This window comes from Tasmannia lanceolata, unplaced genomic scaffold, assembly GCF_043159265.1.
Source record: "Tasmannia lanceolata isolate RefF3 unplaced genomic scaffold, GAP_Taslan_0.1 ptg000015l, whole genome shotgun sequence".
NCBI lineage: Eukaryota > Viridiplantae > Streptophyta > Magnoliopsida > Canellales > Winteraceae > Tasmannia > Tasmannia lanceolata.
In genome coordinates this window covers 52860887-52888770 of record NW_027518692.1, presented here as the reverse complement: position 1 = coordinate 52888770, position 27884 = coordinate 52860887, and the positions used below count along the sequence as shown (strand labels likewise).

The 27884-nt window shown below is 36.9% G+C and overlaps 1 protein-coding gene across 8 annotated transcripts; it reads left to right on the top strand.

The window, feature by feature from the left end:
- The first annotated feature begins 98 nt into the window (after window positions 1-98).
- EMB2423 (embryo defective 2423) lies at window positions 99-27445 on the top strand. Of its 8 annotated transcripts, none has more exons than XM_077396938.1 (15): window positions 99-216; window positions 615-799; window positions 1273-1301; window positions 3151-3253; window positions 4138-4312; window positions 8491-8688; window positions 9246-9406; window positions 11373-11637; window positions 16658-16875; window positions 17170-17268; window positions 17369-17877; window positions 20273-21042; window positions 21284-21482; window positions 25038-25234; window positions 26393-27445. In XM_077396938.1, the coding sequence occupies exons 2-14, from the start codon at window positions 625-627 to the stop codon at window positions 25197-25199; spliced, it is 3063 nt and encodes a 1020-aa protein (XP_077253053.1). In that variant the 5' UTR covers window positions 99-216; window positions 615-624; the 3' UTR covers window positions 25200-25234; window positions 26393-27445. The 8 variants fall into 8 exon arrangements, with proteins under 8 accessions (XP_077253053.1, XP_077253054.1, XP_077253050.1 ...); XM_077396939.1 differs by lacking the exon at window positions 99-216 and adding an exon at window positions 267-537; XM_077396935.1 differs by lacking the exon at window positions 99-216 and having other exon boundaries at window positions 267-799; window positions 26663-27445.
- The last annotated feature ends 439 nt before the right edge of the window (window positions 27446-27884 follow it).

The window sequence follows — 27884 nt, the reverse complement described above, 5'->3', positions numbered from 1 at the left end:
AGATCTTCGAACAAGGATCACGAATGCCATATGATATCTTCTCCATATAATAGGTGGGTCCCACCTTGTTTGAAGGCCTTTGATCAACAGAAAAAAATAAATAAATACTCATCTATGGGCCCACCTAAAAAGAACGCTTTCTGGGTCTCTCTATTGCTCCCTTGCCCAAGCAGTTAAATCAAAGGAGAAGAAGAAAAATAAATAAATAAAGGAGAGGTACATACATAACATATCTTCCATTTTTATATTTTCCTTTGACAATTAGCTTTAATTCATGCTAAAATTTCTATTGAATCCCTACTCTCTCACTCTCTTTGTTTTATTCCATAAAATCTTTCTAATTCCTTATCAGAACACAAATAAAATTGTTTTCTCTACTATATAAATAGAACCCACATAGCAATTTGTTTTAAACCAGTTCTATTGAATCCCAATTTTGTACTTGTTTTTTTTCCCTAATTTCTTATAACTCTGGGTAAATCAAATAGATGAAAGAAATATGTTATGTACAACTGCAGAGTAGGAATAAAAGGAAAGGTAGAAGGTGGGAAGACACACCAGTTTCACTTCAACAACACGCTTCTCGCTTCTAAATCTTTCCATTTTTTTACTAGGGTGGGAAACATGGAGAAGGAAAAAAGCGAAATGAGCAGAAGAGAAAAGCTTGGAACTGAAATCATTGGAAAAGTCGGAGATATAATATCTGTAATCAAAGACGCGAAGCTTGTCGATCAAGTTATCTGCGCCCTTCATTCCCTCGCTATTTTTCTTTTTCCACTCGATTCCATTCTCTTATCAGGTCAATTCCTCAGTTTTTATTCTTTTTCTATTTAAGGTTTTACCTTTTGAAATCTTTATTTTTCAAAGTAATAATTTGAGCTTTTCAAAGAATTTTTCATACATGTTTCTTCACTTCTGGAGAAATTTGTAAGGATGTGAATTTTTTTTCCATTTGGGGCTTTTTTTGAATGGTTTTTATTTAGGGCTTTTCTTTTTGGAATCTTTACTTTTTCAAAGTAAAAATTTGAGCTTTTCAAAGATTTTTTCATATATGTTTCCGCAATTTTATCATCCTATGGAGAAAAATGTAAAGATGTGAAAAAATTAGAAACGAGGAAGCAAATTCTTTCAAAAACAGAAAAAATGAGAACCATGTTGAGCGGAGTAAGTTTTGCCTATTAAATTAGTTCAATTTCTTAATTTTGAATCTAAATAGATTCAGGAAAATGACTTTGTTATTTGGTTATTGCTCTCTGTTTGTTCGAATTGTAGGTAGCCTCGATCAACGGTACAAGAATCAGGTGCGTCTATCAATTTATAGGCATTTTTTTTCTCTTTTCACATTTTGATGGTATACACTTGGGGCTCTAATAATTAATGCTCCATAAATTTATAATCTCTTATATCTTATTTCTTAGACCAGGAACCAGTGATATAAGATATAAGAGAGTACCTTCTTAGGAAATCTTCTTCAAAGTACAAACATGTGAACATTAAGAACATTAATGTTTTTTTTTTTTTGAATGGAAAAAAGATTTCTTTAAAAGAACATTCATGTTCTTCAAACATCAAAGTATATACTTCAAACTTCAAAGTATATATTGTATGTAAGTACATATTGTACGTGGGTACATAGGAAACGTTCTTCAGTCTCTTCAGTGAAATCCACTGTCGTGGTTACAACAGCCAATGTTCTGAAAATCGGAATCGTATCGTAAATCGTAAGAGGGGTCGGATCGTAAATCGTAAGATTTTTCAGATTTATATATAAAAATCAGAAAAAATAATAAAAAATAGGAAAAATTATAAATAAGAATAAAAAGAGTAATTATCAATTTTCCATTCAAAACCATTAAAATAAATAACATGAAATGCTTGATAACCACTTAACCGATTGTCATGATTAAAATTAATTAACCATTCATTACCAAAATGGCAAAATCCATTCATTCTCTCTATAACGATCTCAAAAAGATAAAAAAAACTTAAAGTCTCATAGAGCCTCAAAAGTAAGTTACAAAAATGATGATTTAGACTCAAAATTAAGGCTATGTTTGTTTTGGATTTTGAGAACAGATTGTGAGACCATAACAGATTATTTGGCGCAAAAAAAACAGAGCCCATTCTAGTTTTTTTTATTTTAAACAGAGCCTTAGGGAGAGATTGCCAGCCCTATTTGTTCTCAAAAACCAAAAAAAACAAAAAACAAAGCCCCCTTATATAACATATTGCCAGCCCTATTTGTTTTGGATTTTAAGAACTGATTGGCTTCCAATCGGTTCTCAAAATCCAAAACAAAAGTTGCAGGGGAAAGGAAAAAGAAGGGGAAAGGAAGGAGCAGAGGAAGAGGTGGAAGGGGAGAAAAAAAGAAAAGAAAAGAACATTCCTCTTCTTCTTTTTCTTCTCTACCTTACGGAGGAGAACCGAATGGAGGAGGGGTTTTAGCAAACCCAAAGTCGACGGCAAAGTGGGTTTTCTTTCTCTCCTCAAGCCCTAATTCGACGAAGATGGAAAAAGTCGAGGGATATGTTTAAAAACAGCGTATTATACCTTTTATGTTAAGTTGTTGGGGCCCACAGAGTTTAGAAAATGAGTTTAAACATGAATCGTACGATTCTTTGTAAAATCGATTCAGTAATCCGATTTGAATCGGTGGCTCTACGATTCGAATCGTGAATCGTACGATTTTAATAACCTTGACAACAGCCATGGACTCTGGTGTTGTAGTAACATGTAGACATAGAGACCTGCATGGTAGTGGCAGCGGCGGTAGGTCGTCGGGTTTTCTTCTTCCTAGATAGACAAGAATAAAATCCGGTGCATTAGAAATGTGGGTAGGCTAAGGACAAAGAGTTGAACAAAGGAAGTGCCATGTGGCTAGGGCTAATGGGCTGATGGGCTTGGGTGATGAACAATGGCGATCTGATGATTAATACTCTCTAATACCTTGTATAAAATACGGCCAACAACACTATTAATTATTAGAGCCACAGCTGTATATGATAATGAGATTATTGTTGGGTCACTCAGCTGGTTTAAATTCATTGATTTCCACCATGATGAAGATTAACTTTTCATTTGATATTATATCTTGCATATGCGAAATAAAAACTCATTTTTTACAGCTCCTTTTTTTTCCTGACATGTCAGGTCCTTGAAGCCAAGGTTCCTACCCGTGATGAAAGGGGTGATTGGTGGCGGGCATTCTATGGGGGAGCTGCATTTCCAGCACTGGCAAGGATATTGTTGTATGGTAAGTTGATTACCAAATACGTAGTCCTGTTTTCTAATTTCAACTTTCTAGAATTTGTGTTTGTCAAGAAAAACAATTAGTTCTACAATTCCAGTAAATTTTATTTTCTCCTTAGGAAAAGATTTTTTTTGTTACTTAAATTCAGTCTAAGCAGCGTTGAAATGGACTATGTTTCTACTTCCTTGATGGCTATTTTCCAATTTCGATTTAAAAAATTCGCTTCTTTTAGCTTATTTAAGCTGAATCCACCAGTATTAGAAACTAAGCGACATGTAAGTCAATTTTTATAGCTTAAAGCAAAATAGCGAGATGCACTCCATGAGAGTATTTTGGTGTTTCGAAGGCATACTTTGAACTCCAGACATTGTTGAAGTTGTTTGAGGAGAGTTTTTAGTTGCATATCTTCATGGCACTTTTGGTTTTTAGTTCAACAGATTGCTACCTGGATGTTTCTGCAGATGGAGAGAGTTTTCATGTCATGTATTACTCTAAAATCACAAGAAATAAAACCAGCCAAAATGCTTCATATTCTACTGACAACTCATGCATCGTTAAATCCTGCGTTTCACAAACGTTTCCCTCGAGTTTCACAAACTTTTCACAAAAGTTTCCCTTGCGTTTTCCAAGACGTTTCTCAATGTGTTTCTGAACATGTTTCTCTATCGTTTCCCGTTTCTCATTTCCCATTTAATTTTTTGTTTCACGTTTCGTTTCCCATTTTCATTTCCCGACCTGGTAACTATGGTTAGAACTACGACACTTCAAAGCATTCTTAAAGGCGTGTTCCTCATTCCTTTCTGCAATCTGACAGATAAATTTGTTATGTAATGATATTTTTATCATGTGTCTTTGTTTGCTCATACCAATTACTCCTGTATGTGCAGATGTTGCTTCAAATTGGCTAGCTTGTTTCTCAATTTCAGCGAGAAAGCATGTTTATGATTCTTTCTTTATTAACGGACCGTCAACAGAAACTGTTCAGGCACTAGTTCCTGTTTTGTCGGAGAATGGAATTAATGAAGATGTTGATCCAACTTCTGTTTGTTCAAATGCTGAAAGGTACCTGGGTAGTACTGTCTCTGAGTTTATTAGCTTTTGCACAAGTATAGTGTTTCTTTTGATATTTCAATGTACTGTGTTAGTTTATAAATAGGTGTTTTGTGGGATTTTACAATTAATCACTTAATGAGTGGCACATTCTATAATTTTGTTGAAGTCTCACTATTTTAATGAAATAGTGGGAGAGAGCCAGAGGTTGTTTGACCAACACACTCTTTTCGCCCTGTTGATTTGAGCTGTGATATTAGCTATGGTTTATCTTGATGTTAAGTGTTAAAGAGAGCATAATTCCACTTTGATGGGATTGTTGTTTAATTCCATCTAGCCACATATTAGGAGAGGATACTTGTTTTCGACTATAGATAGGTGTTGGACTTGGATGCATTAAGTGAATACTATAGACAATGGAATAAGTTTTGCTTGGATCTATCTATTTCATGAGGAGTTAGCTCATGCATACCAGTGATCAATATACTTCAAAATATCAGTTGAGTTCTTTTTCCCTATTTCGTTTCATTGTCAACTAGATACTTGATGAAAGTAAAAACCCACCTTGAAGGGAAAGAGATAAACTGAGTTCTTTGCTGATTTGAGATTGGAGCTGAATGTATGAAAGTTTATGTTCTTGGCAAAGATGCTCTTCCTCCCTTACTGCAGTTTTTTCTCTTAGCCTATGTTTGGTTGCACGGGTGGTGGCTCGGAGTGTAGTGGAATAAGAAGTCAAAAGGGAGGATACAAGCATTTGATTTGTCTGGAATTACCTCGGAGAATAGTGTAAGTAGTGTTTGGTTGTGCAGCATGTACTCGGAGAGTAGGAGAATAAGTAGGGGGTGTCATTACCAATATATATATATATATATATATATATATATATATATATATATATATAGAGAGAGAGAGAGAGAGAGAGAGAGAGAGAGAGAGAGAGAGAGAGAGAGAGAGAGAGAGAGAGAGAGAGAGAGAGCATCATTCCTTAAAAATTTAAGCAAAACTCCTTGCTTTTGGAAGAAATTGGTTTAAAAGTTATAAGGAGGGGACAAGGAATCCACGTCACCAGACATGCAATTATTGCATGGGAGACATTCAAGGGAGTCAAAGGGGAGTCCAATTCTATTTTGGCAACCAAACATGGAATGACATTCCAAATCCAAGCCAAATTCTGACGGCTGCAGAGCTTTTGTGCAACCAAATACACCCTTATGAAGCAAGAGCAGGGTCGCTATCGTAACAAAAGAAGACAAAGTTGTGTTTATGCGTGCTTACTGTGTTAAGTCCTTTGACTCCTTTCTCAGAAGTCAGAAGTGAGTGATGTTGGGATATTATTGGTAGAGCTCCTAACTGGCGTGACAAAAAGCATATGGAGACCAGAGAAGAAGGGTTATGTAACAAAATCGTAGATGGGAGACGTGAGAAGGAGACCAGCTGCTGTTTTCTGATTTCTCGCCCTTCTTTCGTTCAGCAAGAGAGTAGGGGATCATCCTATGTTTCCTTGTTTTAGAAATCTCAGGACAGGGGAGTGATTTCTAAAACCTGGATTTCTACTTAAAACCCAAGATTCTAAAGAGAAGCGAAACATATGGTCTCCTTTTTCTCTTGTCTCCCATCCAGGATTTTGAGGAAATCCTAGATTCTAAAATTTGCATATCCAAACGGCCCCTTAAGGTTTCCGAGTTAACTTACAAATGATACTCTCTTTGCTGAAAGTCAAATCTTTAACCACTTAAACTCTATTAGATCTACATGAGCTCCATTAGCTCTTTGTCTTCATGCTAGAGTGTCCCAATCCAACCCAAATGCTCGAGAATTTTGCTGCAGATGAATTCTTTCAAGCTTTAGATGTACAGGCTCTAAATTTCTTCCCAAATAGTCTCCACAACCCGTCAATGATTCAGAAAAATCTGGAAGAATAACTATAAAATTCAACACCAAACACTGCTGGACCCAAAAGTTTTAGCTGAATCTGATAATGTGGGATCCTCCTGCTGACATTAGCTGGTTTTATGCTGATTTCACCTTTTCAGTTCTCCTTGGCCCCGTTCATCTTCTCCCCGTTTTGTAGTCTTTCTACAAATCTTTACTCTCCTCGGTGTGTTCCGAAGAATAATTTTTTCACCAGCAAGTAAGAATGCCCCCACAGCGATCACAGTGCTATCAGTAATTGAATCATTATGGTTTTTTTCTGCTGCCACTTAGTGGCTGTTGGTAATGCAGATTTTTTCTTTTACATTGGAGATGTTTGTTTAATTGGCCGAGTGCCATACAACAATTGGCAGGCAGTATACATTGCTGACATGAAGAAATGGATTATGTTGGATATTTGTGGTAACTTCTTAAAGCATATTGGGTTAGAGCATTCTATAAAATTTTCACGGGTGTTGTAATGTGGTCATGTAGTGTTGTTGTGGAGAATTTTTGTTGTCGCAGAGATTTCATATGGTCGTGCAGATTTTCTAGAGATTTGTTTGCAACCATGTATTGTGCTCATATAGTGCTGTTTTGGAGATATATGCAATCATGGAGACTTACTGTGAATTAGCAATGCCGTCGTAAATATTACCCATGGTCGAGAAGATTTTGTGCTGCTGTCAAGTGAAGCATGGAATGCAGAGCCTTTGTGGAGATTTCCGGTCGATGTGTAGATTTCCAGTGGTCTCGCTTTGCTGTTCCGGAGTTTAACTATAGATACATCAATTCTCTATGGTAACAATTTTTTGTCTGAGGGGAGACTTTCCATGATTACTGTCGGGACCTGGGTAGAACTCGCCCTTAAATGCTAGCTGTTAAGGGGAGGGTGCCCAAGTCCTTATAAGCCCATCTACATCCATTCACTTTTCCGATGTGGGATCTTTGCTTTCGCTTGGAACCCCCAACAATCTCCCCCTCCCCATGGAAGCAACATGGACAATCTCGTTCCTCCACATGGAAGCAATGTGGGAACTACATGATCTTCCCTGAGGGATTATCTTCGTCCTTGAGGATACACCGGGTTTACCGAGATCTTCCCCGAGAGATTTTCGAGGGTACACCAGGGTTACCACACCCCGACTGTGATACCAGTTGTTGGGACCTGGGTAGAACTCACCCTTAAAAGCTAGCCATTAAGGGGAGGCAGGGGAGGGTGCCCCAGTCCTTATAAGCCCATCAACATCCATTCACTTTTCTGATGTGGGATCTTTGCTTTCGCATGGAACCCCCAACAGTTATGTTACTTTGTCATGAGATATTAGTGCTGTTGCTGAGTTATTTTCATTTCATCTTTTTTAATTTGGTAAGTTGCTCTTGTTTTCTTGGACATGCAATCTTCTTGTGGAATCGCAGCACTGCAGTAGCGATTTTTTTGTATGTTGCAGATAAATTGTGTGTTCATGAAGTGTTTCACATATATCTTCTTGAGTTACAGGGAGCTGTTTTGTTGTTGTCGAGTTGCACTTTTTTCCTTTGAGATTTTCAAAACTTGAGAAGATTTGTCTCTCGTTTTTGGTAGTTAAGCTGAGATTGAACCTCTGACCTCAGGGTTGAAGAACATAGTCTTTACCAATTGAGCTAGAAGCTCAGCCCCGAGAAGATTTGTGTTCATTGATGTTGTGGTGTGCTGGTGGAACTAACCTAGAGCACAATGCAGTTTCTGAGATGATTTCATATAGCATTGTTGCTTTTACCTCTGTTTGTTTTAGATTTTCCGTACCACTGTTTGGGAGTTTCATTTCTATCTTGGAGATTTTCTTCAGTCATGGAAGGGACTGCTCCTTCGTGTAGAACAGACCTGTTGCTAATTGTAGAGCTGAGCCGATACAATGTTTACAACTTTGAAATATCTTGAGATTGTTGCTGTTATTTTTATGGTTACCTTTTGAAATCTTTCGTAGCAGTTTAAGAGTTTGTGGAAGAATTGTGTATATGATGTTTGAAGATTGCATTCTTCCAACAGGTTTTACTTTAATCTCAACTTTGGGATTTTGTGGTGATTAGGTTTTTCTTGGTCCCACATCCATGATCACTTGTTTAGGCTGTCCGTGTTCAGTTGTATGACTATTTTCTGTATGTTCATTTTGATATAACTTGTTTTGCACTACACGGTTTTGCAATTATTTCCGCCTGTTACTATTCCTTGATGAATTTCTATTTCTTGGCAGAAATAGTTTATTATTGATGACAAAATTTCCCTGCATTTGTGAAAGGATGCTGGTATTATGCTTGCTGGAAAATGATGGAGTACGCCACATGGCTAGAGAATTTGGCGATTCAAGCAAAAGTGAAGAATGTGCTGATGAGTGGCTCAAACCAGACAAATTAGCCTTCATATCTAGGGTGGCACAGTTAGTTGCTTCTATTCCTGACAAAGCCAGCCTGGAAGCCCCGGTTGCACTTTCTTCGCAGTATCCTTAATTGGTCTTCATTCAGCAATGCTTCTCAAATTTCCACAGTTATCTTTCGAAGTTCCTTGAAAATTAATTTCAGTTCTTATCATATAGGTGGTTTCATAAATATGTAAACGATTTTCCATAAATCATTCTGAGTATCACTTCTTGAAATCATGGCCAAAACCAAAATTTCGACACTTCTTGAAATCATGGCTGAAACCGAAAGAAATCCGGTAAAAAAGAGTATTAATTTATTATTTCGGTAATTTCGGCGCGAAATTACTGAAAATATGGCCGAAATTTTGGATATATTTTTGAAAAAAAATTCAATTTGTCAAAATTTCGGCTCAAATTTCCAAAATTTTGGAAATCCAGGAAATTTCGGTTTCGTCGGTCCGAAATACATCATAAAGTTCCCCATTTGCTTATTAAAATAGCTTAAAACGTTTTCATGCACTTCAAATTCTTTGGGTTTTCTACTGATTATTATTCATTTATATCTTATCTCAGTTCCATCATAATGATCCGGACTTTCACTGATGTAGAGTTTATTCTTGACAACAATATTTTAGCTTGTTCTTCAAGCAGATCACTGTTCAGCTTCTTTCTGAAGCACTAGAACGGGAAGTAGAATTATATAATGGTACAGATACCTTGGACAAAACTGTTGTGGATGGCACATTCTTATTTGTTGGCGAAACATTTTCCCGCATTTGTCGGCGTGGGTCAGCAGGTTAATGTGTTGAACTTGAACTGTGATTGTTTCTGTAGAAATTTTTTACTTGCATGCATTTCAATTTAGAGAAATTATTAGGCTATCAGAAACGGATAGGGAACTACTGTAGAATGACTCAATTTTCATCATACCTTGTTATAATATACGTATGCAGAAGGTCAAATGCCCAGAGCATAGTTCCCTACATTTTCTTGTTGGGATTTCTTCTTTATGAAAGTGGCTGGCATGCTAAGAGTTAGAATGACTCAATTTTCATCATACCTTGTTGTGGTTTTTCTTTTGTCAAGGTACTATTACACTATATTTGTCTAGAGAGTTTTAGCCGGTTCCCATTGTCGTACAATAGATATTAAATCCATTTCGTTTCATCCGGAATGGGCAAAACATCTCATTCCATTGAGCAAAATGGTACAAAGGAACAGGGTGGAAAATTCCGGCCAGAAATTCGTTCTGTCCAGGTCTGTATCGTATCGTTTGTCCCATTTCATTTTGTTTCGTTCGTACCAAGTGAAACAAGTCTAAATGCCTTGTTCCTCACAAAATTGACAATAAATTCTAGACACTTTCCGTATTTGTCCTGTTACAATTTTTTTTTTCATTTTTCTATTTTAGCCTAATTTATTGCCTGTCTTATAGCTGTATGAAGGATATTTCATTCCTTTTCACCCTTCGAAACAAATGAGAGGGTTTAAAACATATCAAATGCACTATTGTCATCAATTCTTCAAAACGCTCATCTTCCCCAAATTCTAGCCCAAGCTTCAAGAGAAGTTTTTTTGTTTTTTTTTGTTTTGGTAGCTTTTAACACTTCTTCGACTTCCAACGCACTCTACACCAAGGGGAGGAGTTTTTGCTTTGTCAAAGTGGTGTATTCAAAAGATATATCATATTTTATGTATTATCTACCATATTTGACATTTCTTTTGTTGAATTTTTAATTTTCCAATTAAATCTAAAGACCAAGATGGGTTTGGGACCTTACCTAATTAAAAGAATATCTAGCAGTTGTTCCAGAAAAGTTAATGGAGAGTTGGTATTACAATTTATAGAGAAAAGAAAAATCTAGAAAAAAATTGTTTTTTTAGAGTTTGGTATTACAATTTATAGATAATATGTATACAATATTGCACATGCAATTTATATAAGTATAATTATGTAATACATACAAATATCGTTTACCACTAATACACCTACGGTTTTGGTTTCGGCATGTGTTTTGGTGGGCATGGAAATGGAAACATTTCAGTCATTTTGCTTCGGTTTCATGGTAATTTAAAGCCATGGTTTTGCGGGATGCCGAGTGTTATTTTTCTCATTAACAGGGAAGGAAACACTTCTGTAGACTTCTTGGTTGATTTTGAAGTTTCATGCTCAGACTTGTTGGTTTGACATGAGATGCTTTGATTGTAATTTTGTGCTTTTTTTCTTTTTGCCTTGTGTTTTGCCTTCTCTAGCTCCGTTTGGATTGATTTTCTTGATTAATAAAAGTTCACTTTAAAAAAAAGAAAAAAAAGATGTCACGGCCCATGAAACTTGATATTAATGAGTAATCATTGCACCTGAATCTTGCTTTGCATCGAGTAAAAGTGGGCTCTTTTTACTTGGACTTGGGATGGAGAGAAGTCATCTCCATAGGCTTGGGCTTTGTGTTTATTCTGTTTGGTTATTTTCTGGGTTTGTTTCGTAATCTTTAGTAATCAGTATGGCATTCCTGTTGTATTTAGCTCTGGGCATTCTTTCTGAAATTTGAAAGCTTATTCTATTATTATATGTGGAACACCTGTGAAGAAATAAGCATTGTTTGGATGGATTTTTGGAGAGCATGAAGTTGATGCTTTTCCCGTGCTGGATATTATATGTCATCATCAAATTTAATATAGCCTTTGAATAAAAATCCTTTCATAACCCTTGTCTCATTTTATCAAGATGATGGTTTTTATACTAATATTAAATTATTACACAGATGTTGTGCTAGTTGAAATCATCCCTCGGATTCTTGAACATGTTCGGAGCTTCTCATCGTCTATTGATCCTGATGAAATTGAATCAAAAGCTAAATCTCAATTATGGATGAAGATTGTGGAAGCAATAAGAGACCCATATGCTGTGGAACGATTCTCTGAAGAATTATTACGCCAGCTTGCGACTGAACATTTGAATGATACGGAAGCTTATTGGACTCTTTGGATGTTGTTTCATCGGACTTTTAAACATGAAAGAATGATTAGGTCAGTCAATGTGTTTGCCTTGGCATTCTTCTCAAATAACATTGTAGTTTTTCTTTCTTTGTCTACACTCTTTTCCTTTAAATTGCAATACTCTGGTGAAATTACAATCGATAGTCAATGTTTTCATAGCGCATGAATGTGGCATGAATAAGAATCATTGCTGAGTTTGTTCTTGGAATGTAGTGACTCTTCTCGTTCAATTTCCAGTAAATAGAGCGAGTTGGTAATGATTGTCAACGGTTGCATAGCATATGAACTGGACGAGAATGAGGAACAGTCCGGATTTGTTTTTAAATGCAATGAATTTAGAAGCTGCAAACAATTGCCTTAATAACGAAGCACTTCCTGCAAACTCATCAAGCACATTGGTAGTGGATGTAGGAGAAAATTTCGCATGTTATTGGTTTTTTATTTAAATGCTATTTCTCCATGTGCTGTTTCTGCCATCTAAAAGTATGTTTTGTACATAAAATGTTCTTCCTATTTCAAAATCAATTCGTTCGATGTGGACAGAAAAATGTCATTCTCCAAACACTAGAAACATTCTTTCAGTATTTTGACTAATATTAAAATGAAAATTGATAATAGTCTTAGAATTATAATGTTAACGTACATTTATACTTCATGTTACAAGCAAAGTTTTCAATTTCTGTCTCAATTTCGGTCAGCACAGAAAAACATTTCGGTTTCGGTTGGATATTTTGGTGGAAATCTTGCAAAATCACAGAAACATATGGAAACATATGCAAATGATGAAATTTTAAGATAGCACTTTGGGAAATGCTAGAATAAGCACAAATTCATGCATAGAAAACATCACCTAAACAAGAAAGCCATCCATAATGGCTTAATCACATCAAACACCTAGTGACATGCGTTGTCATATATGTCCTGATTAGCGAAGTCAATAAAGTACAATGTAATGAAGTATAAGAAAGTAGAATGATCAATCGTCTCTCCAAGGACCCTAACTCTGTGTCGATACCACATAGAATTATGAGTTATACCATTAAAAAAAAAGAATTAGGAGGTAAAATTGGTCCCATGCCGATCTGACATCATAAGCATAAGATATGGCTCCTTTGCTATGCAGTTCAATGATGCTGCCTACCAAATATCATTCTCCTTTCTGTGCTTAGTCAGAGACTCCTTATTTGTATGATGCTTAGATTTTGAAATTTGAAATCTCTGTCTCTTCACATCGTAATGAAAAGTGGGTCTACCATTCAATTAGGTTGGGCCCACAAAGCATGTTAACAAAGATTAAAAATCATATATGTTTTTCTACCTTTGCAATTTGTATTGACACCACTATTTACACCATTTACATCCTATTTACAACATTTACATCCGAAAGAAAATTTATCTGTAAATGCAACAAATCAATGGTTGAAAAACAGAGCCTTTCTAAAAACTAAAAATGTTCCAAGCAGAAAAACAAGGTCTTCGTAAAAACAAATTAAAGAAATATGTTTTAAGGAAAAATATCCAAACATTTTAGGGTTTTCCAAAACAGGTTTTTCAGAAAAAAATCCAAAATTTTAGGGTTTTCAAATACAGGGTTCTACAGAAAAATTCCATGGAAAACCAGGAAAAAAATGTTTTTCTTTGATTTGCAGTGTTTTTATTTTTATTTAGACTAGCTTTATACGCAGTAAATTATAACATATGTGTATTCTTTTGTCTAATTTTGACTTTTCTGGTCGATTTTCTTGAATTTTTTTTCGAATTTCAGGAATTTCGGTCAAAACTTTGAAATTTTGACTGAAATAATGGAGTGGAACGAATCCATTGAGATTTTTTTTGGTGGATTGAAACAGAAACATTTCGGTCGTTTCGTGACGGTTTCGGTGGAAATTTAAAACCATGGTTAGAAGCTCAAAGAAAAGAAGAAGAAAAGAAAAAGGAGAGGAAGAAAGAAGGAAAACTGGGTTGGAGGATTTCGTTAGCATTAAGTTCCAACCCTATGATGCTGTTCCAACTCATGATTTTATCCCCTGTTACGCAGACCCTGACTAATTATATTTACAAGTATGCCATTAGTACCCTTAATAATGACGGACCCCATCTTATCTAAACGTAAATACATGTTAACCGCTTAGTGATGATCCCTATCATACATACATTACTCATAATAGTCCCCCTCATCATGGAGCATAAATGTCATGCATGCCCAACTTGGAACAAAAAAAAAATCTAATCCGTGAAGGTTATAACTTTGGTGAAACTATCATCTAATTGATACTGTGACTGGAAGAAGAGGGTAGACACTTCCTCGTTGGTCACTTGTCACAATCAAACTGACAACAATCTTAATGTGTTTGGTCCACATGGAAAACTTGTTATTCACAATAGAACCTCATCAGAGATTTAACCTTGAATCCAATTTCTTGTAAGAAGAACCACAAACAAATCAACTTCCAGTTAGTATGCCCCGTGGGTTTGTAAAGGACCCATAACCTGTAGAAGTTGTACATATGATGCTTGACATGATTGGGGCTGAGGACATTTATGCTCCATCATGAGGGGTGAGGTGATAGAAGGATCCATTCATATTGATTACAGGCCCATGAGCAGCCAATGCATGTAGGGTTAACTATTACTTTCAATGTTTAAAAAAGCGGATGCGAGTCAAAATGCGGCCAAGAAAAATCTCCGTCGACTCGGTGCGGATGCGGCCAATAACGCGGTTGACACGGTTGAGTACTCAGTTGACGCAGTCATAACTCGGAAGAGTCACAGGAGTTTTTATTGACTTTGTAGGGCATGCAAAGCACAGAACACAATGGTAAAACGCAGAATGCGGCCAAGGGAGAAGGGAGTCGACTCGGGGGAGTCTAAGATGACGCGGGGGAGTTTTAAACCTATGATTACTTTATGGAGGAGAATGTGATAGTGTTAAAGTATAAAAGATAAATAACGCCTTTCTCCAACAGCTTAAGCTATTGGAGAAGTTGGTAAGTTAACATGGTATCAAAGCCAAAGGTCTCGAGTTCAAACCTCCCGGATAGCGAAAATCCACATGCAATGGTTAGCCCAAAGTGGGACTACATGTGCCACGTGTTTGCCAAGTGGGCCGCACGTGCGGGGGAGTGTTATAGTATAAAAGATAAATAACGCCTTTCTCCAACAGCTTAAGCTATTGGAGAAGTTGGTAAGTTAACAGATAGAAGCAAGATTATACCCTGCTAAGTACATTTATGCTCCATTTCGAGGGGGAGTTCGGTAGCAGCGGTTTTTGATTATATGAGTCTAATAGAAGCAAGGACCCATTCATATTGATTACAATTCCATAAGCAGCCAACGCATGTACGGTTGACTATTATTTTATGGAGGAGAATGTGATAGAAGCAATATTATACCTTCCTAGGGACATTTATGCTCTATCTTGAGGGGGAGTGTCGGAGGCAGAGGTGTTTGATTTAATTATATAATTAGATTATATCCCCTTTATTTTATTACTGTGCGTCATTCTTGTAATCTTTTTCATTAACTAACTATACTTATTATATTAATGGAAATGTGAGGAGTCTAGCGAGACTAACTCAGCTTTCTTCCCTTAAATTTCCCTTCTTCTCTACACTAGGTAATATGGTTTTGAGTTTCATTACATGAGGAGTCATTCGTTGCTGATTCCTTCTGAGAAAAATGTAGATGGTTAGCAAAGTGACAATGCTTCTTTTAGGCAATGATTTGGCTGACACTTTGAATTTATTGCCGACACGCGTCTCGTGTCATGTCTGACACGACACCCATGTCGACACTCCTTTAGACACTTTTAAGCGTATTGCTAGAAGTTTCAATAACTTTATATGTATGTATGTGTATGAGTGTGACACTATTTGTAGATTTTTAGGGGTTGCCATGTTAGATATCTCATATCTGTGTCGAAACTCGGCACACGAATCCGTGTCCACAAATCATGATTATATGTACTTTCCATTTTAGGCGTGTCCCCATGTCTAAAATTTGGGAGTTCGCCGTGTCCGACACTCTGTGTCTGTGTCGACACGCGACACTCGTGTCCGTGTCCACAAATCATAGCTTTTAGGATAGAAAATCAAGAAATGCCAATTCTTAACTTCTCAATGTCTGTAAGTTTATTCCCTGTATTGCTAATTCTATATCTCAGAAGATTTTCCATGTTTATTTCCAGCATAGCTTTGTTGTCATTTCATTATTGTGAGGGAGTGTCCACCATTCTGCTTTTTGGAATTCCTGTCTTGTTCCATAATGTGATCAGATTCATTAGTTTTCCATGAGCAGACATTGTTTTCTCTTTTACATGATTCATAAGTCGAGATTCTTCTTTAAAATATAATTTACTTAAATATTTGCATTCTTTTATGGTTCTTGTGGGTATTATTCTTCTGAAATTTATAAAAGAACATGCCACATTTCAGGCATTCAAAAAATAAAATAAAATACATACCACATTTCATTATACATTTGCTGTTTTCAGTTAATGATAGCAGTCATCTGATTTTCTGGTTTTTTGATAATATGCAACTTTAGAACTGTGACTGGACATTAATGGAAGACAAGCTCTTTATCAGTATCTCATCTCATCAGTTTGTTGGCCTTGGTTTAAGTGTTTGTTTTTCTTGTTTACTATTCCGCATTCTAGTAGGGTTGTACTATTTGTGTGTATTTTATGTTTTTCCTTGATTGATTACTCCCGAATTAAAGAACATTTTTTATGCTTTGCTCATTCGTTTATGGTAAGTCATAAGAATTAGGTTTTATCATTTGTGGCCATAGCTGTCTTGCTTGAGGTGCTATTTCCATTTTTGTCAAAAAAAACAAACATTTTTTTTTTACATTTTCATGCCTATATTTACATATATTTTATAAACTGTGTTTTTGAATTTTTACATATTTAAGGATAGGCATTAAGGATAGTCATATCATCTCAGACCAAAAAAGAACAGGACTTATTTGTTACCTTACCTAGTGAAGACTTTCTGTATGTCCTACTTAAGTCTCATTGCATGTTGATTTCATAAAACTTATGATTCAGGGCCATGTTCAGAGACAAGTTTCTACTCTGGAAAGTGTTCCCCGTCTGTTGCCTTAGATGGATTCTTCAGTTTTCTGTTCTCGAATGCCCACCATCCTGTACCAATGCAATGATGGAAGGTGGAAATACCGGTGGTCTCTTAGACACTCTACAACGTTTGGTTGGAATATGGTCGAAACGCGAGTTCGTTCAATCAGCTTCCATGGAGCAGCAAGCTTGTATCCTTTCCAAGGTTTAAAACTTCGGTTTCGGTTCGGACATAGCAGAAACGAAATTTCGGCTGAAATTCGGGAATTTTTTTTTCAAACTTGTGCCGAAATTTTGAAAAAAGTAAATTTCAGCCGAAATTTCCCTCTGGCCGAGTTTTCGGTTTCAGGTAGTTTCGGTTTTGGTCTTGACTGAAATCCGAAATTTCGGATTTTGGTCGAAATTTAAAACCATGATCATTTCTATGTCCTTTATCCATGCATTGAATTGCGCTTCAGAAATTTGTAAGTCCTGAATAAAAGCAGATATAACTGCAGCTGTAGGTCTTTGTCTGGAGAATATGTCCAAAGAAGAACTGGAGGCAACCAAGGACATAATGAATCCACTTCTTCACGGAGTTAGCTGTAGAATTTTTTTACCCTAATAAAGCCTCAGTCGTGCTAGATTAATTTGCATTGAGTGGCTAATGTTGCATGTCTTAAATTCTATCCTACTTTCTGGCAGGTAGACTAGAGAGCCCAATTCATTTAGTACGGAAAATGGCGAGTTGTGTTGCTCTGGCATTCTCCAAAGTAATTGATCCTAAAAATCCTCTTTACCTTGATGACAGTTGTAATGAAGAGACAATTGATTGGGAATTTGGGCTTACTACCCTACGAAAAAGGATAGCAGCTCCTTCCAATGGCACAGAAACTGCTAAAGATGAAGTACAAATATCTTCATCTATTCTGCAAAATGGAGTCAATGGTGTTTTGTCTGGGAAGGGTAAAACATCAAAAGTTGATAAGGAGTTACGTGAGTTCAGATTGGTTGATCCAAATGAAATTATCGATCCAGCAACACTAAATAATGATAACTTCTCTGATGGGGACGAAAGCCAGAATTCTGAAACTTTAAGTGACTCATCTTTACAACCATATGACTTATCTGATGATGACACGGACCTGAAAAGAAATTTTTCACAGCTAGGCGATATAATTTCAGCACTGCGAAAGTCGGATGACCCAGACGGCGTAAGTTATTTTCACCAATCACCTCTTTAACGATCATTTATGTGTTGATGCAGGAGAAAAATTCCTGAAAGTAATAAAATCAAAAGGAAAAATGTAGAATGCAACTAAAATAAGTTTTAATGAATTTACAGTAATATCTCTTTAAATAAAAAAAATATTTCTTTATCGATTGTACAAAGAGTAAAAAGAAACAGTGAGGAGAGACTTGATAGCTAGGAACATAGCAGAGAACATGACCCTGGATAGGATAGAATGGAAGAAAATGATCCACGTAGAAGAACCCAACTAGAACTAGGATTAGAGCCGGGTAGATTCCTTTTACCTTCATGATTTTTTTTTTTCTAAAGGATTCATTTAGCCGACCCCAACTAGTTTGGGGACAAAGGCTTTGTTGAGTTGAGTTGAGTTGAGTTTTATCGATTGTACAAATAGATAAAATATGAATTATGGCAAGTTTAAAAATGAAAACTAACCAATTGAGTAGCGTCACACCACTCTAGAAGAATGTAGAATAACACCCAAGAAAAATCAGAGTACTTATTCTAATTACAAACTAATAAAAATCATCAAAAACTCATAATTCTTAAAACCCTAGAACCAATCTCTACCGGTGAGCTACTAACCCTTTTAAAATAGATACGTAGTTTGTATCTGCTTTTTATACAACTTTCTGCTATCATTGGTTCTAAAAGCCCCCTTTTAGAAGTCCTGAAAAACCTCCCCCTTGTAGTCATATGATACGCATTAGATCGGAACAACTTGAGGTGAACTTTGATAATACCTGAACTGCCCCTACTTTCATGAAAAAACAACTTACAACCTTACCTAAAAATTGTATAAAAGGAAAAATTAGCAGTAGTAAGCAGTCCATTGAAACCTCTTCGATCCCTTTTCTTTTTTGCTTTCTTCTCTCTACTCTCCTTCAAGAAAGAACTCGAGATTCATCTTTCCATTTTCTTAACTTTCCAGCATCCAAACTTTTCATCGAGGGTTTAATAAATAACACTTTAAATTCTTAGTTCGCTTTCTAATCAAAGAAGCTATCTATACAGTAATCCAATCGAGAAAGAAATCAAGATTCGTCTTTACATTTTGTTAACTTTCCGGCTTGACACCTTACCCTAGCACATCATACACATGCCATCTGATCTACTTGACCTGAACGATCGCTTTGATCTTCCTTGCCAGGGGCCTATTAATCACATTGCTTGATCCATTGGCCAATCTGAAGATCCGTACACATATTTGTTATACTTATATGCCTGTGTGTCAAACTTTGGAGTATGTCCATGTTCCTTATCTTGTGGGCGATCAACTCCTGGAATGAATCCATTTGCGCTATTGACATTAATTAGGATTGCGTTGTTGAAACCTCAAGTAAACTCCATAGTATGAATCTTTGCTTGAAATATGTAGACCCATTTCTTCTATTTGTCAGATTTGGATTTGTTTTGGTCCAATGTGAGCCATAAATTGGTTGAAACTGGCTCAAATCTTAGATCCTCATTTTTTGTAAAATTTATCTAATTTCCCGCTTGATCATGGATTGTATCGCCCTACAAGACATCACCCAATTTCTCTCAAAATTCAGTCCTATTTTCGTTGTCATGTGAATCGAGCAAAATTCCAAGAATACAACAATGTACGACGAGTTTCTTTCGATGTACATAATTCATACATCCCATGGGGATTAAAATTTTCTTTGATAGAAAATATGATCAAATAAAATTTTCTATGACAAAACTAAAATTAAGGCTCCGTTTCTTTCGACGTAAAATTGGACGTAAAATTTGTTTTATGTTGATGAACATAAAACAAATTTTACGTCGAAAGAAACGGAGCCTTAAAAGGAAAAGTAGGATTCAACTTGAAGGAACTAGAAAAGACACACTACAGTTGTTTGTGCAACTTTATACAATTTTGTGTTTTCAAACCCCCTTTTTAAATTCTAAAAAATCCTCTCCTTATAGTCGTACAATTTGCATTAGATAGGGCCCAATTTTTCCTACTTTAAAACAACTTAATTAGAACTGAAATAATGCATATACTCTCCGTATTTCAAAGGAAACTTAATATCTTTCCTACACCTTAATCCAAAGGGAAGAACCACCATACTTCAAATTTAACGACCATGCAGCTGCTACTTCCCACCAAAATAAAATAATTTTTTTAATGCAGGATATAAAATATATAAAAAATGAAATGATAGATGGCTTCCATTGAAACCCCTTTGGCCCCTCTTCTTCAAACTTCTTCCTTGCCTATTAATGGAGGGTATGCTGCCAAATGTGTTATTAAGTAATTTAAAACAAGACTGATGAAAGAGATTTTCTCAATCATTTCTATGCAAAAATTTCTTATATACGTTTTTCGTGAATTTTGTCCTACTTTACAGGTGGAAGGGGCACTTGATGTTGCTGAAAAGCTTATACGAGCGTCACCCAATGAACTTCAACATGTTTCAAGCGATCTTACTAGAGCGCTTGTGCACGTACATTGCTCTCATGTGACCGTTGAAGAAGAGGAAGACTCCGCTGAAGAAAAGAGGCAAAGAGCACTGGTTGCATTGCTTGTGACATGTCCATTTGAGTCCTTGGATGCCCTAACTAAATTATTATATTCACCAAACGTGGATGTCAGCCAACGTATTCTTATTCTTGATGTTATGACCAATGCAGCCCAGGAGCTTGCTAATGCTAAAAGCACGAGGGTAAAACATCAGGAAAGGGGCCTTATATCAACTGTTTCAGAAAATCAGCCATGGTTTTTTCCCCCTAGCAGAGGCCCTTCTTGGGCAGGTCCTTGGGAGGAGGTCTCAGAAACAGGAACCGTTTTAAGTTTTACTCATCGCTATGAGAGAAAACTTCCCTCTAAATCCAATCACATCAAGTCCGGGAAATCACGCAGATGGAGCCTTCAATCGACTAAGATACAGGAAAACCAACATGATTGGTCAAAAAATACTTTTCCTATATATGCGGCTGCATTTATGCTCCCAGTCATGCAGGGATATGATAAAAAAAGGCACGGTGTTGACTTACTTGGTAGGGACTTTATTGTTCTTGGAAAACTCATCTATCTGCTTGGTGTTTGTATGAAATGCACGGCTATGCATCCTGAAGCATCGGCTTTGGCTCCTGCCCTTCTCGATATGTTAAGCTCTAGGTACTGATAACGAATATACTTTCAAGAGGAATGCTAAACTCAGGGGCGCCCTTGCATTTAACATCCTTTGACTTTTAATTTACACTATTATAAATGCACTATGGTGACGTGGATTCAATGGGGGCGCCTTTTCATCCCATTTCTGCAAGGGCGCCCTTGAGTTTAGCATTCCTCTATTTTCAATCATGATTTTATCCAATTTAATAGAAATTTCACATTGCTGGCTGTTACTTTTACGCAGGCAGATTTCCCATCATGTGGAAGCATATGTCAGAAGATCTGTCCTTTTCGCAGCTTCATGCATATTGGTAGCACTTCATCCCTCATATGTAGCATCCTCCTTGCTTGAAGGCAATCTTGAAATTTCTAAAGGACTTGAATGGATACGCATGGTGGCTCTTCACATCGCTGAATCGGACTCTGATGCTGAATGCTCAACAGTATGTACTGTTAAAGTCTTATGTTGACTTAAAATCTTGACATTTCTATCATTTGTTTCTTTTTGTTTGTAGCTTTATTTCATAATTTTATTTCTACACCTAATGAAGGTCTGTGTGGGAAGCTGCTTATTACCCATACTTCCAACAAAAACATGAATCTGATATACCACCACCACCGCTCTCATTACAAGATACCTAAGCCCCTCTCCCCTAACAATCTTTTAGAGGCCCTGGAAAGCTTGGCACATCGGGACCTCTCCGGCCCACAAATCCTTCCAAAATCTCACACATTTCCTAAACCTAATACTGTACTTGGCAAAAACTCAGCCCTAACATTAGAGATTGACCTCAACTCCCCCAAGTTTCGACCACTTACTAATTTCCTAAACCCCCATCCACACATCCTTCCCCATACTTTCACACAACCACCTTCCTCCAGAGTGCCCCTTCTCCTTAATACATCTCCACAGCATTTCCCCAACAAAGTTTTATTCCTCACAATCAGATTTTGGAGCCAGACCCCGTCCTTTCTTTGAACTAAAAACCATCTCGCATCTCACTAAATGTTTGATTCTTTTTCTTTCTTCTCGCACTTAGCAAAAAAGTCAAGTTGTGATCTCTCCATCTTCTTGGCCACCTTGTCTGGAATCTTAAAACGACGACATTAATTTAGTTGGAAGATTAGACAAGTCCACTTTAATTAGCATTAGTCTATCCGCAAAGGGAAGATTACCTTTTTTCCACCCAGCCAACTTTCTATTCATTCTTTTATTAACTGGAGCTATAACGACCTCAACAACATCCCAATCCCCAAAGACAAGCCCAGATAAGGCATAGGAAGTGAACCCACCTTGCAACTGGATCTCCTAGCCAACTCCACCTCCCTATTCCCTGACATGTTCAACTTGCCATTGAGCTCTTCGTCATGTTTATGCTTGGCCCAGAAATTGCCTCAAACCACCTCAACACCAAGCAAAGGTTCTCAACTTGACCCACCGAATCACGACAAGAGATCAGCCCCTCACCACCTACACTTCAACCTCTTCGAGGTGGATGTGGAATATGGTAATAGTTATAGGGTTATTCTCATAAGCTAGAGAGCCTTGTTAGGAATGGAGATAAAATAATTCTCATAGATTGGCATCCCATTTGATGGGGTAAGGAAGATAGGATTAATCTTAGAAGCTAGGGACTCATAGAATGCTAGAGTGCAAAAATCCATGGCTAGAAGCCTAAAAAGTCACAAAGGAATAGATATGAATAATAGTAGGCGACAAAAACAAAGAAACAAAGAAACATTACCGAATATGGAGAAAAGTTGGCAAAAACAAATATCAAACCAAACCCTGGGTGGTCGTTGGCCTTTTTTTCCCCCTTTGCGCGGGGGGGGGGGGGGGGGGGGGGGGGGGGGGGGGGGCGCTGTGTGGGGATGGAGAACTCCCACACCAAAACATTCACAACACTGCAAAAACTAGAGGAAATGAAAAGAAAAATGATAAAGTATGGCACAAACAAGGTGGCACCCACTTTTTTGGATGGAAAAAATGTTGCCGAGTTGTCGGTACAACTCGGAAATAAAAAATTCCACTTGGGAATGAAGGGCATGCCAAAAAGTGATCCAAAAGCAATCCATACTCCCAATCACCAAAAAAAAAAAAAAAACTTTGGATGAAGATCAAAGATGAAAAATATAGACATCTAGTTTGGAAAGAAAAAAAATGGAAAAATCTTCCCAAAGCTTGTGGAAGCTTTGAAATGGAAGAAAGGCTTGATAATTCTCCTCTAAATATCATAGAACTACTTCCTTGCCATTTGCCTTTCATTCCCTTTCTCTTCAAGGAAATGAAAACACGATTTTCTCTTGGTTGTTGGCAATGACGAACACATGAAAAATAAATTTTGACCTTAATGGGGCTCTCATACCATGATGCTTGATAGGATCAAGAATGCAATAGAGAGTAAGGGAGGATGGGAGAAGAGATGGAAGAAGTGAGAAATATTTGTGGGTGAAATCATATGGAGAGAAGCGAGCTCCTTTGCTATATATTAAGACAACTTATTGCAAATTGGAAATTCCCTTAATGAGGATAAACTCTGAAATACGACTAACTAAATATACATGAACACAACATTACAATTAGTTGTTACGAAAGGGGTGCTAATTAAAGATTGCTACAAAAAAAATGGTAGTGTGGGGTAGGCGCATTTGTAGAAATCTAAATGATAATGAGTTTGTATTTATTTTTTTTAGCATCTGACTGAGTTAGGAAAGGTTTTGTCTGGTTGGGATGTTGATAATACAGTTTAGTCTAGGATGAGCAACAAAAACTTTTGGTTTGATCTTGTTTTAGTCTTATCGAAAGGATAAATTTGCACACATTTCATGTAAATCACCATGTACAAAAGCATTTTTTTACATCTAGTTGATGATGCTTTCAAGCAAGTGACAGAAGGACTCTAATGGAATTCACCTTTGTGACAGGAACAATGGTTTCTTTGTAGTATATCTCATACTTCTGCGTAAATCCTTTTCAGCCGGGCCTAGTACCATCCAACTGACCCATCGACCTTATGCGTGATTATGTATACCCACTTTCTTCCAATAGGCATCTTTCCTTTCGTCAAGACCACTAATTCCCAAGTTCCACTTATTACCAAGGCCTGCATTTCGTTATCGACGGCTTCCTGTCACTTGGGATCCACCACTACCTCAAAAATCCTGTCACTTAGGATCAGCCACTACCTCAGAAAACCTGGCGGGAAGAGACAGAGTACACATAAGATATATAAGCAGCATAGGAAAGAGACAAGGATGCATATGACACAAAATAAGTTGGATGCAAGGTACACGCTTGATTTTCGAAGAGCAATAGGTATGTCAAGATTATTTTCAATCACAAGGGTAGTATCAAGATTACCTTGGTCTACCGGTCCCGATTAGGCTATTTGTTCTGCTGGAAAATTTACAATTTGACGTGACCGTTGTGAGTAGACTAGTAATTCCTTCTCTCTTTCTTAGTCGAACCAGTAGTAGAAGAATTAATAGGAAGCCTCAATAGGGACAAGAACAAGAACAAGACTCTTCGATTAGGAACTCTCCACGCTCCTCTTGAAGAGAGGATTGAGAACTTGAGAATAAAAATCATAGACTCAAAGAAGGAAACATCTATACCCTTTATGAGTGGGAGAATAAGTCCAGACATTCCACGAACAACTTTAGGATCTAGTTCATGCAGTGAAGCCATATTGTTAAAATCATACAATTTACGATTTAAATCGAATCGATGGTTGAACGATTCAAATCGGAAGGAAGAATCTTTTTTTTTGTAAAAATCGTACGATTCAAGTACGATTCGACTTTGAATCATGCGATTTTTACGATTTTTATGATTCTTTTTTGTTCTCTTTTTTTTTGTGGTGGGCGCTTTACGATTAGAAATAAATCGTATATAAACCCATGCTTTTGGTGTGTGTGTGTGTGTGTGTGTGTGTGTGTGTGTGAACCTATTTAAATGCATTTCTTATAATATAACCAATTGAATGTTTCAAATGTAGATGGCTATGACATGTCTCCAACTCCATGCTGAGATGGCTCTCCAGGCTTCCCGATCACTTGAATCTGCAGACCCTTTCAAGGCGAAAAGTGCCGGAATCACTTCCAATTTGTTGAAAGGGACAATCATAATGCCACATTCAACCACGCAATACCAGAACTGAATTATCTTTTGGTATTCCCTTCTCTGTAATATCAGGTATCGATTTCTCACATTAACTATGTATTTATCCAGCTCTGAAATTCATTTACATATTTAGTTCATTACAGCATTAATCATTCTGATTGTCCATCTAAAAAAAAAGAAGAAGAATAAAACATAATCTAATCAGGGAGATCTTTGGATCATGGCCCATCTGCAGTTGTGCCTTACCAGCTAACTGGTTCCACTTGCCACACAAATACTACACTTCAGTAGACTATGGAAAACTATAGACTTTTAAGGGGCTGTTTAGATCTAGGGGAAAAAATTTCATTGAAAGAAAAAATCTATGGAAAGATAATTCTTTGGGCCAGCCTAGAAAACAACAGGGGAAATTTTGTTTTCTGGAAAAATTTCCATGGAAAATTGTTAGCCAAATTCTGAAAAACTAGCTCTTCAAGGGATGAACGGGGAATAGGATATCTTGCCTTCTCTCTTTTGGATTATCCACGCCAGATTTTCCATTTGCATTGATTGAGACCTAAGCAATTATAAATGACCAAAGTCGAGCAATCTAAGTGTACAAAGCAGCAGACTAGAAGTGAATGGAACACGTTAACATCATTTAACCTCCTATATATATATATATGTGCGTGTGTGTGATTTGCTAAGCAATTTCGCGGAAAGCCGTTTCACGGCTGGCTTTTGCATGTGAAAAGAGCCAAAAGTGGCTGTTTTCACATGCAAAAGCCAACCTTGTAATGGCTTTCTGCGAAATTGCCTAGCTTATAAGAAGTAGTTGCTCAAACATGAAATAGATATCTGTGAAATTAAGGAATTTGGTCACTCAAGCTATTGCATAATGCTCTGAACTAAGCCCATCATGAAGAACATAAGCGACACCCTATTTGAGAACATTATACTGACTGCAAATCAAGGCGACATAATGAACCTTGCACCACTTTAATGTTATTATATATGAATCAATTTCCACCTTGTACAGCTATTTTCGTACAGTGCAATTACGTATGATTTTGACACAACAAAATCATACAAAGCTCATAACCACTTATGGAAAGTCTCTCTGGATTGAAGCAGGCTATCTATAGTTCCTTTTAATTCCTTTTGCTTCCTTTATTGTGATTTGTTACCATTCTCAAGGTATGTCACATGCAAAAGATGAAATGCACATTCACCTATGGCTTAACACTCCAGGGGAAACTAATCACCTGTGTTTTGAAAAGGGAAGCAAAGGCAGTGAAGTGGTGCCTCGATCAAATTTGTTCGACTGGCTAGTCTAGACCAATCCTGTAGCCAATTCAAACTGGTTCTGGTGGTCCTATATGTTCTCTGGGTTTATCTATCTATCACCAATTTGTTCCAGTATGGATGAAACGTTAAATTCGGTCCACTTCTTAAAACACATCATGACACCGGACCTATTTCCTGCTTCTTCAATATTCGTAATTTCTATTCTATGCCTAGATTGCTGGATTACAGATGGTGATATGCTAAAAAAGGGAACTGGAGATGGAGAGGAACTGCAATCTTCTACCAATAAGAAGAAGATTAGAATCGTGCTACAGTGTTATGAATGAACAACTGAATCGAATAAGAAGATTAGAATTCCCCACAAGGCCATTAGGCCATCATGGCCCTTCATCACAGCTGTTACTGGGCGATCTTTATAGGATTGAACTAGTTAATGGTCACAATTATATTGTGATAAAAAGGAAATGATATTGTGACTAGGGGTGCAACTTGGGTCGGGTAAAACCCAACCTGCATCGACCCGACTTGAAAATAACATAGGTCCGGTTTTTAGAAATCATGGGTCTTGGGTAGGGGGTCGGGTTTTAGATTGAAAACCCCGACTCAATCTTGGGTAAGGTCGGGTTTAAAGAAAAAGAAAACCGAAACCTGACCCGACTCATATGGGTGTAGTGTAACTTTCTTCAATATCTCTTGAATAATGTAGCAAATAATCTCTTGAATAACATAGGGAAACAGTCCTCCGGGTCTTCCTTGGCATGTTTGTAAATGATAGACTAATGGAAAAGACCAATGAGCTTCAGAATGAAGGCAGTTATGTTGGCACTAGGCAATACTAGAGGCAGAACAAATCTACCGTCTAGAGAAATAGAAGGCCAAGAAACAAGATGGATTAGAGCAAAGAACTAGGACTGTTCCTATGAATTGTAAACGGCTTTCTGTAAAAAAAAGTTACTCTTATATTCTAATCAATTTGATCATGTTTGTGATGTGAAAGTATAGTTTCCTTAACTGTTTACTCTTGATGACAGAAATTTAGAGATTTTTGGTGTCAAAATTTATTTTCTTGGTACAATCTTTAAAATTAGTCATGACAGCATGCTAAAAAATAAAAACCCGACCTTAGAAACTATCTCGGTTAGGGTCGGGTTTACGGATCTTGGGTTTTCCTATAAAAAAAATTAGACCCAACTATCGTGACCTAAGTGGCAATGCTGAGCTCCATGTCATGAGTCTCTGTAGCCAGCCTCTTGATAATTTCCTCAAAAAATCCTATTCGTGCAAGAAAAAGTACTTTGTTTCGGTTCGACCCCTAGTCACCTGAGCGAACAAAATGTGAAAGTAAGACCGACGGGAGAGCCCTACAATGAGAATGTGCATGCTTGTAAAAAAAATCTATATTTTGGTGATTTTCCTAAGCCTAAGGGATGTCTTA

What these genes read in the sequence shown, in the direction of transcription:
- EMB2423 (XM_077396935.1), top strand. Translation starts at nt 505, where the DNA reads ATGTACAACTGCAGAGTAGGAATAAAAGGAAAGGTAGAAGGTGGGAAG. An exon ending in TTGTCGGCGTGGGTCAGCAG is followed by an intron (nt 9,407 to 11,372) that starts GTTAATGTGTTG and finishes ATTATTACACAG; the next exon opens with ATGTTGTGCTAGTTGAAATC. An exon ending in ACTTCTTCACGGAGTTAGCT is followed by an intron (nt 17,269 to 17,368) that starts GTAGAATTTTTT and finishes ACTTTCTGGCAG; the next exon opens with GTAGACTAGAGAGCCCAATT.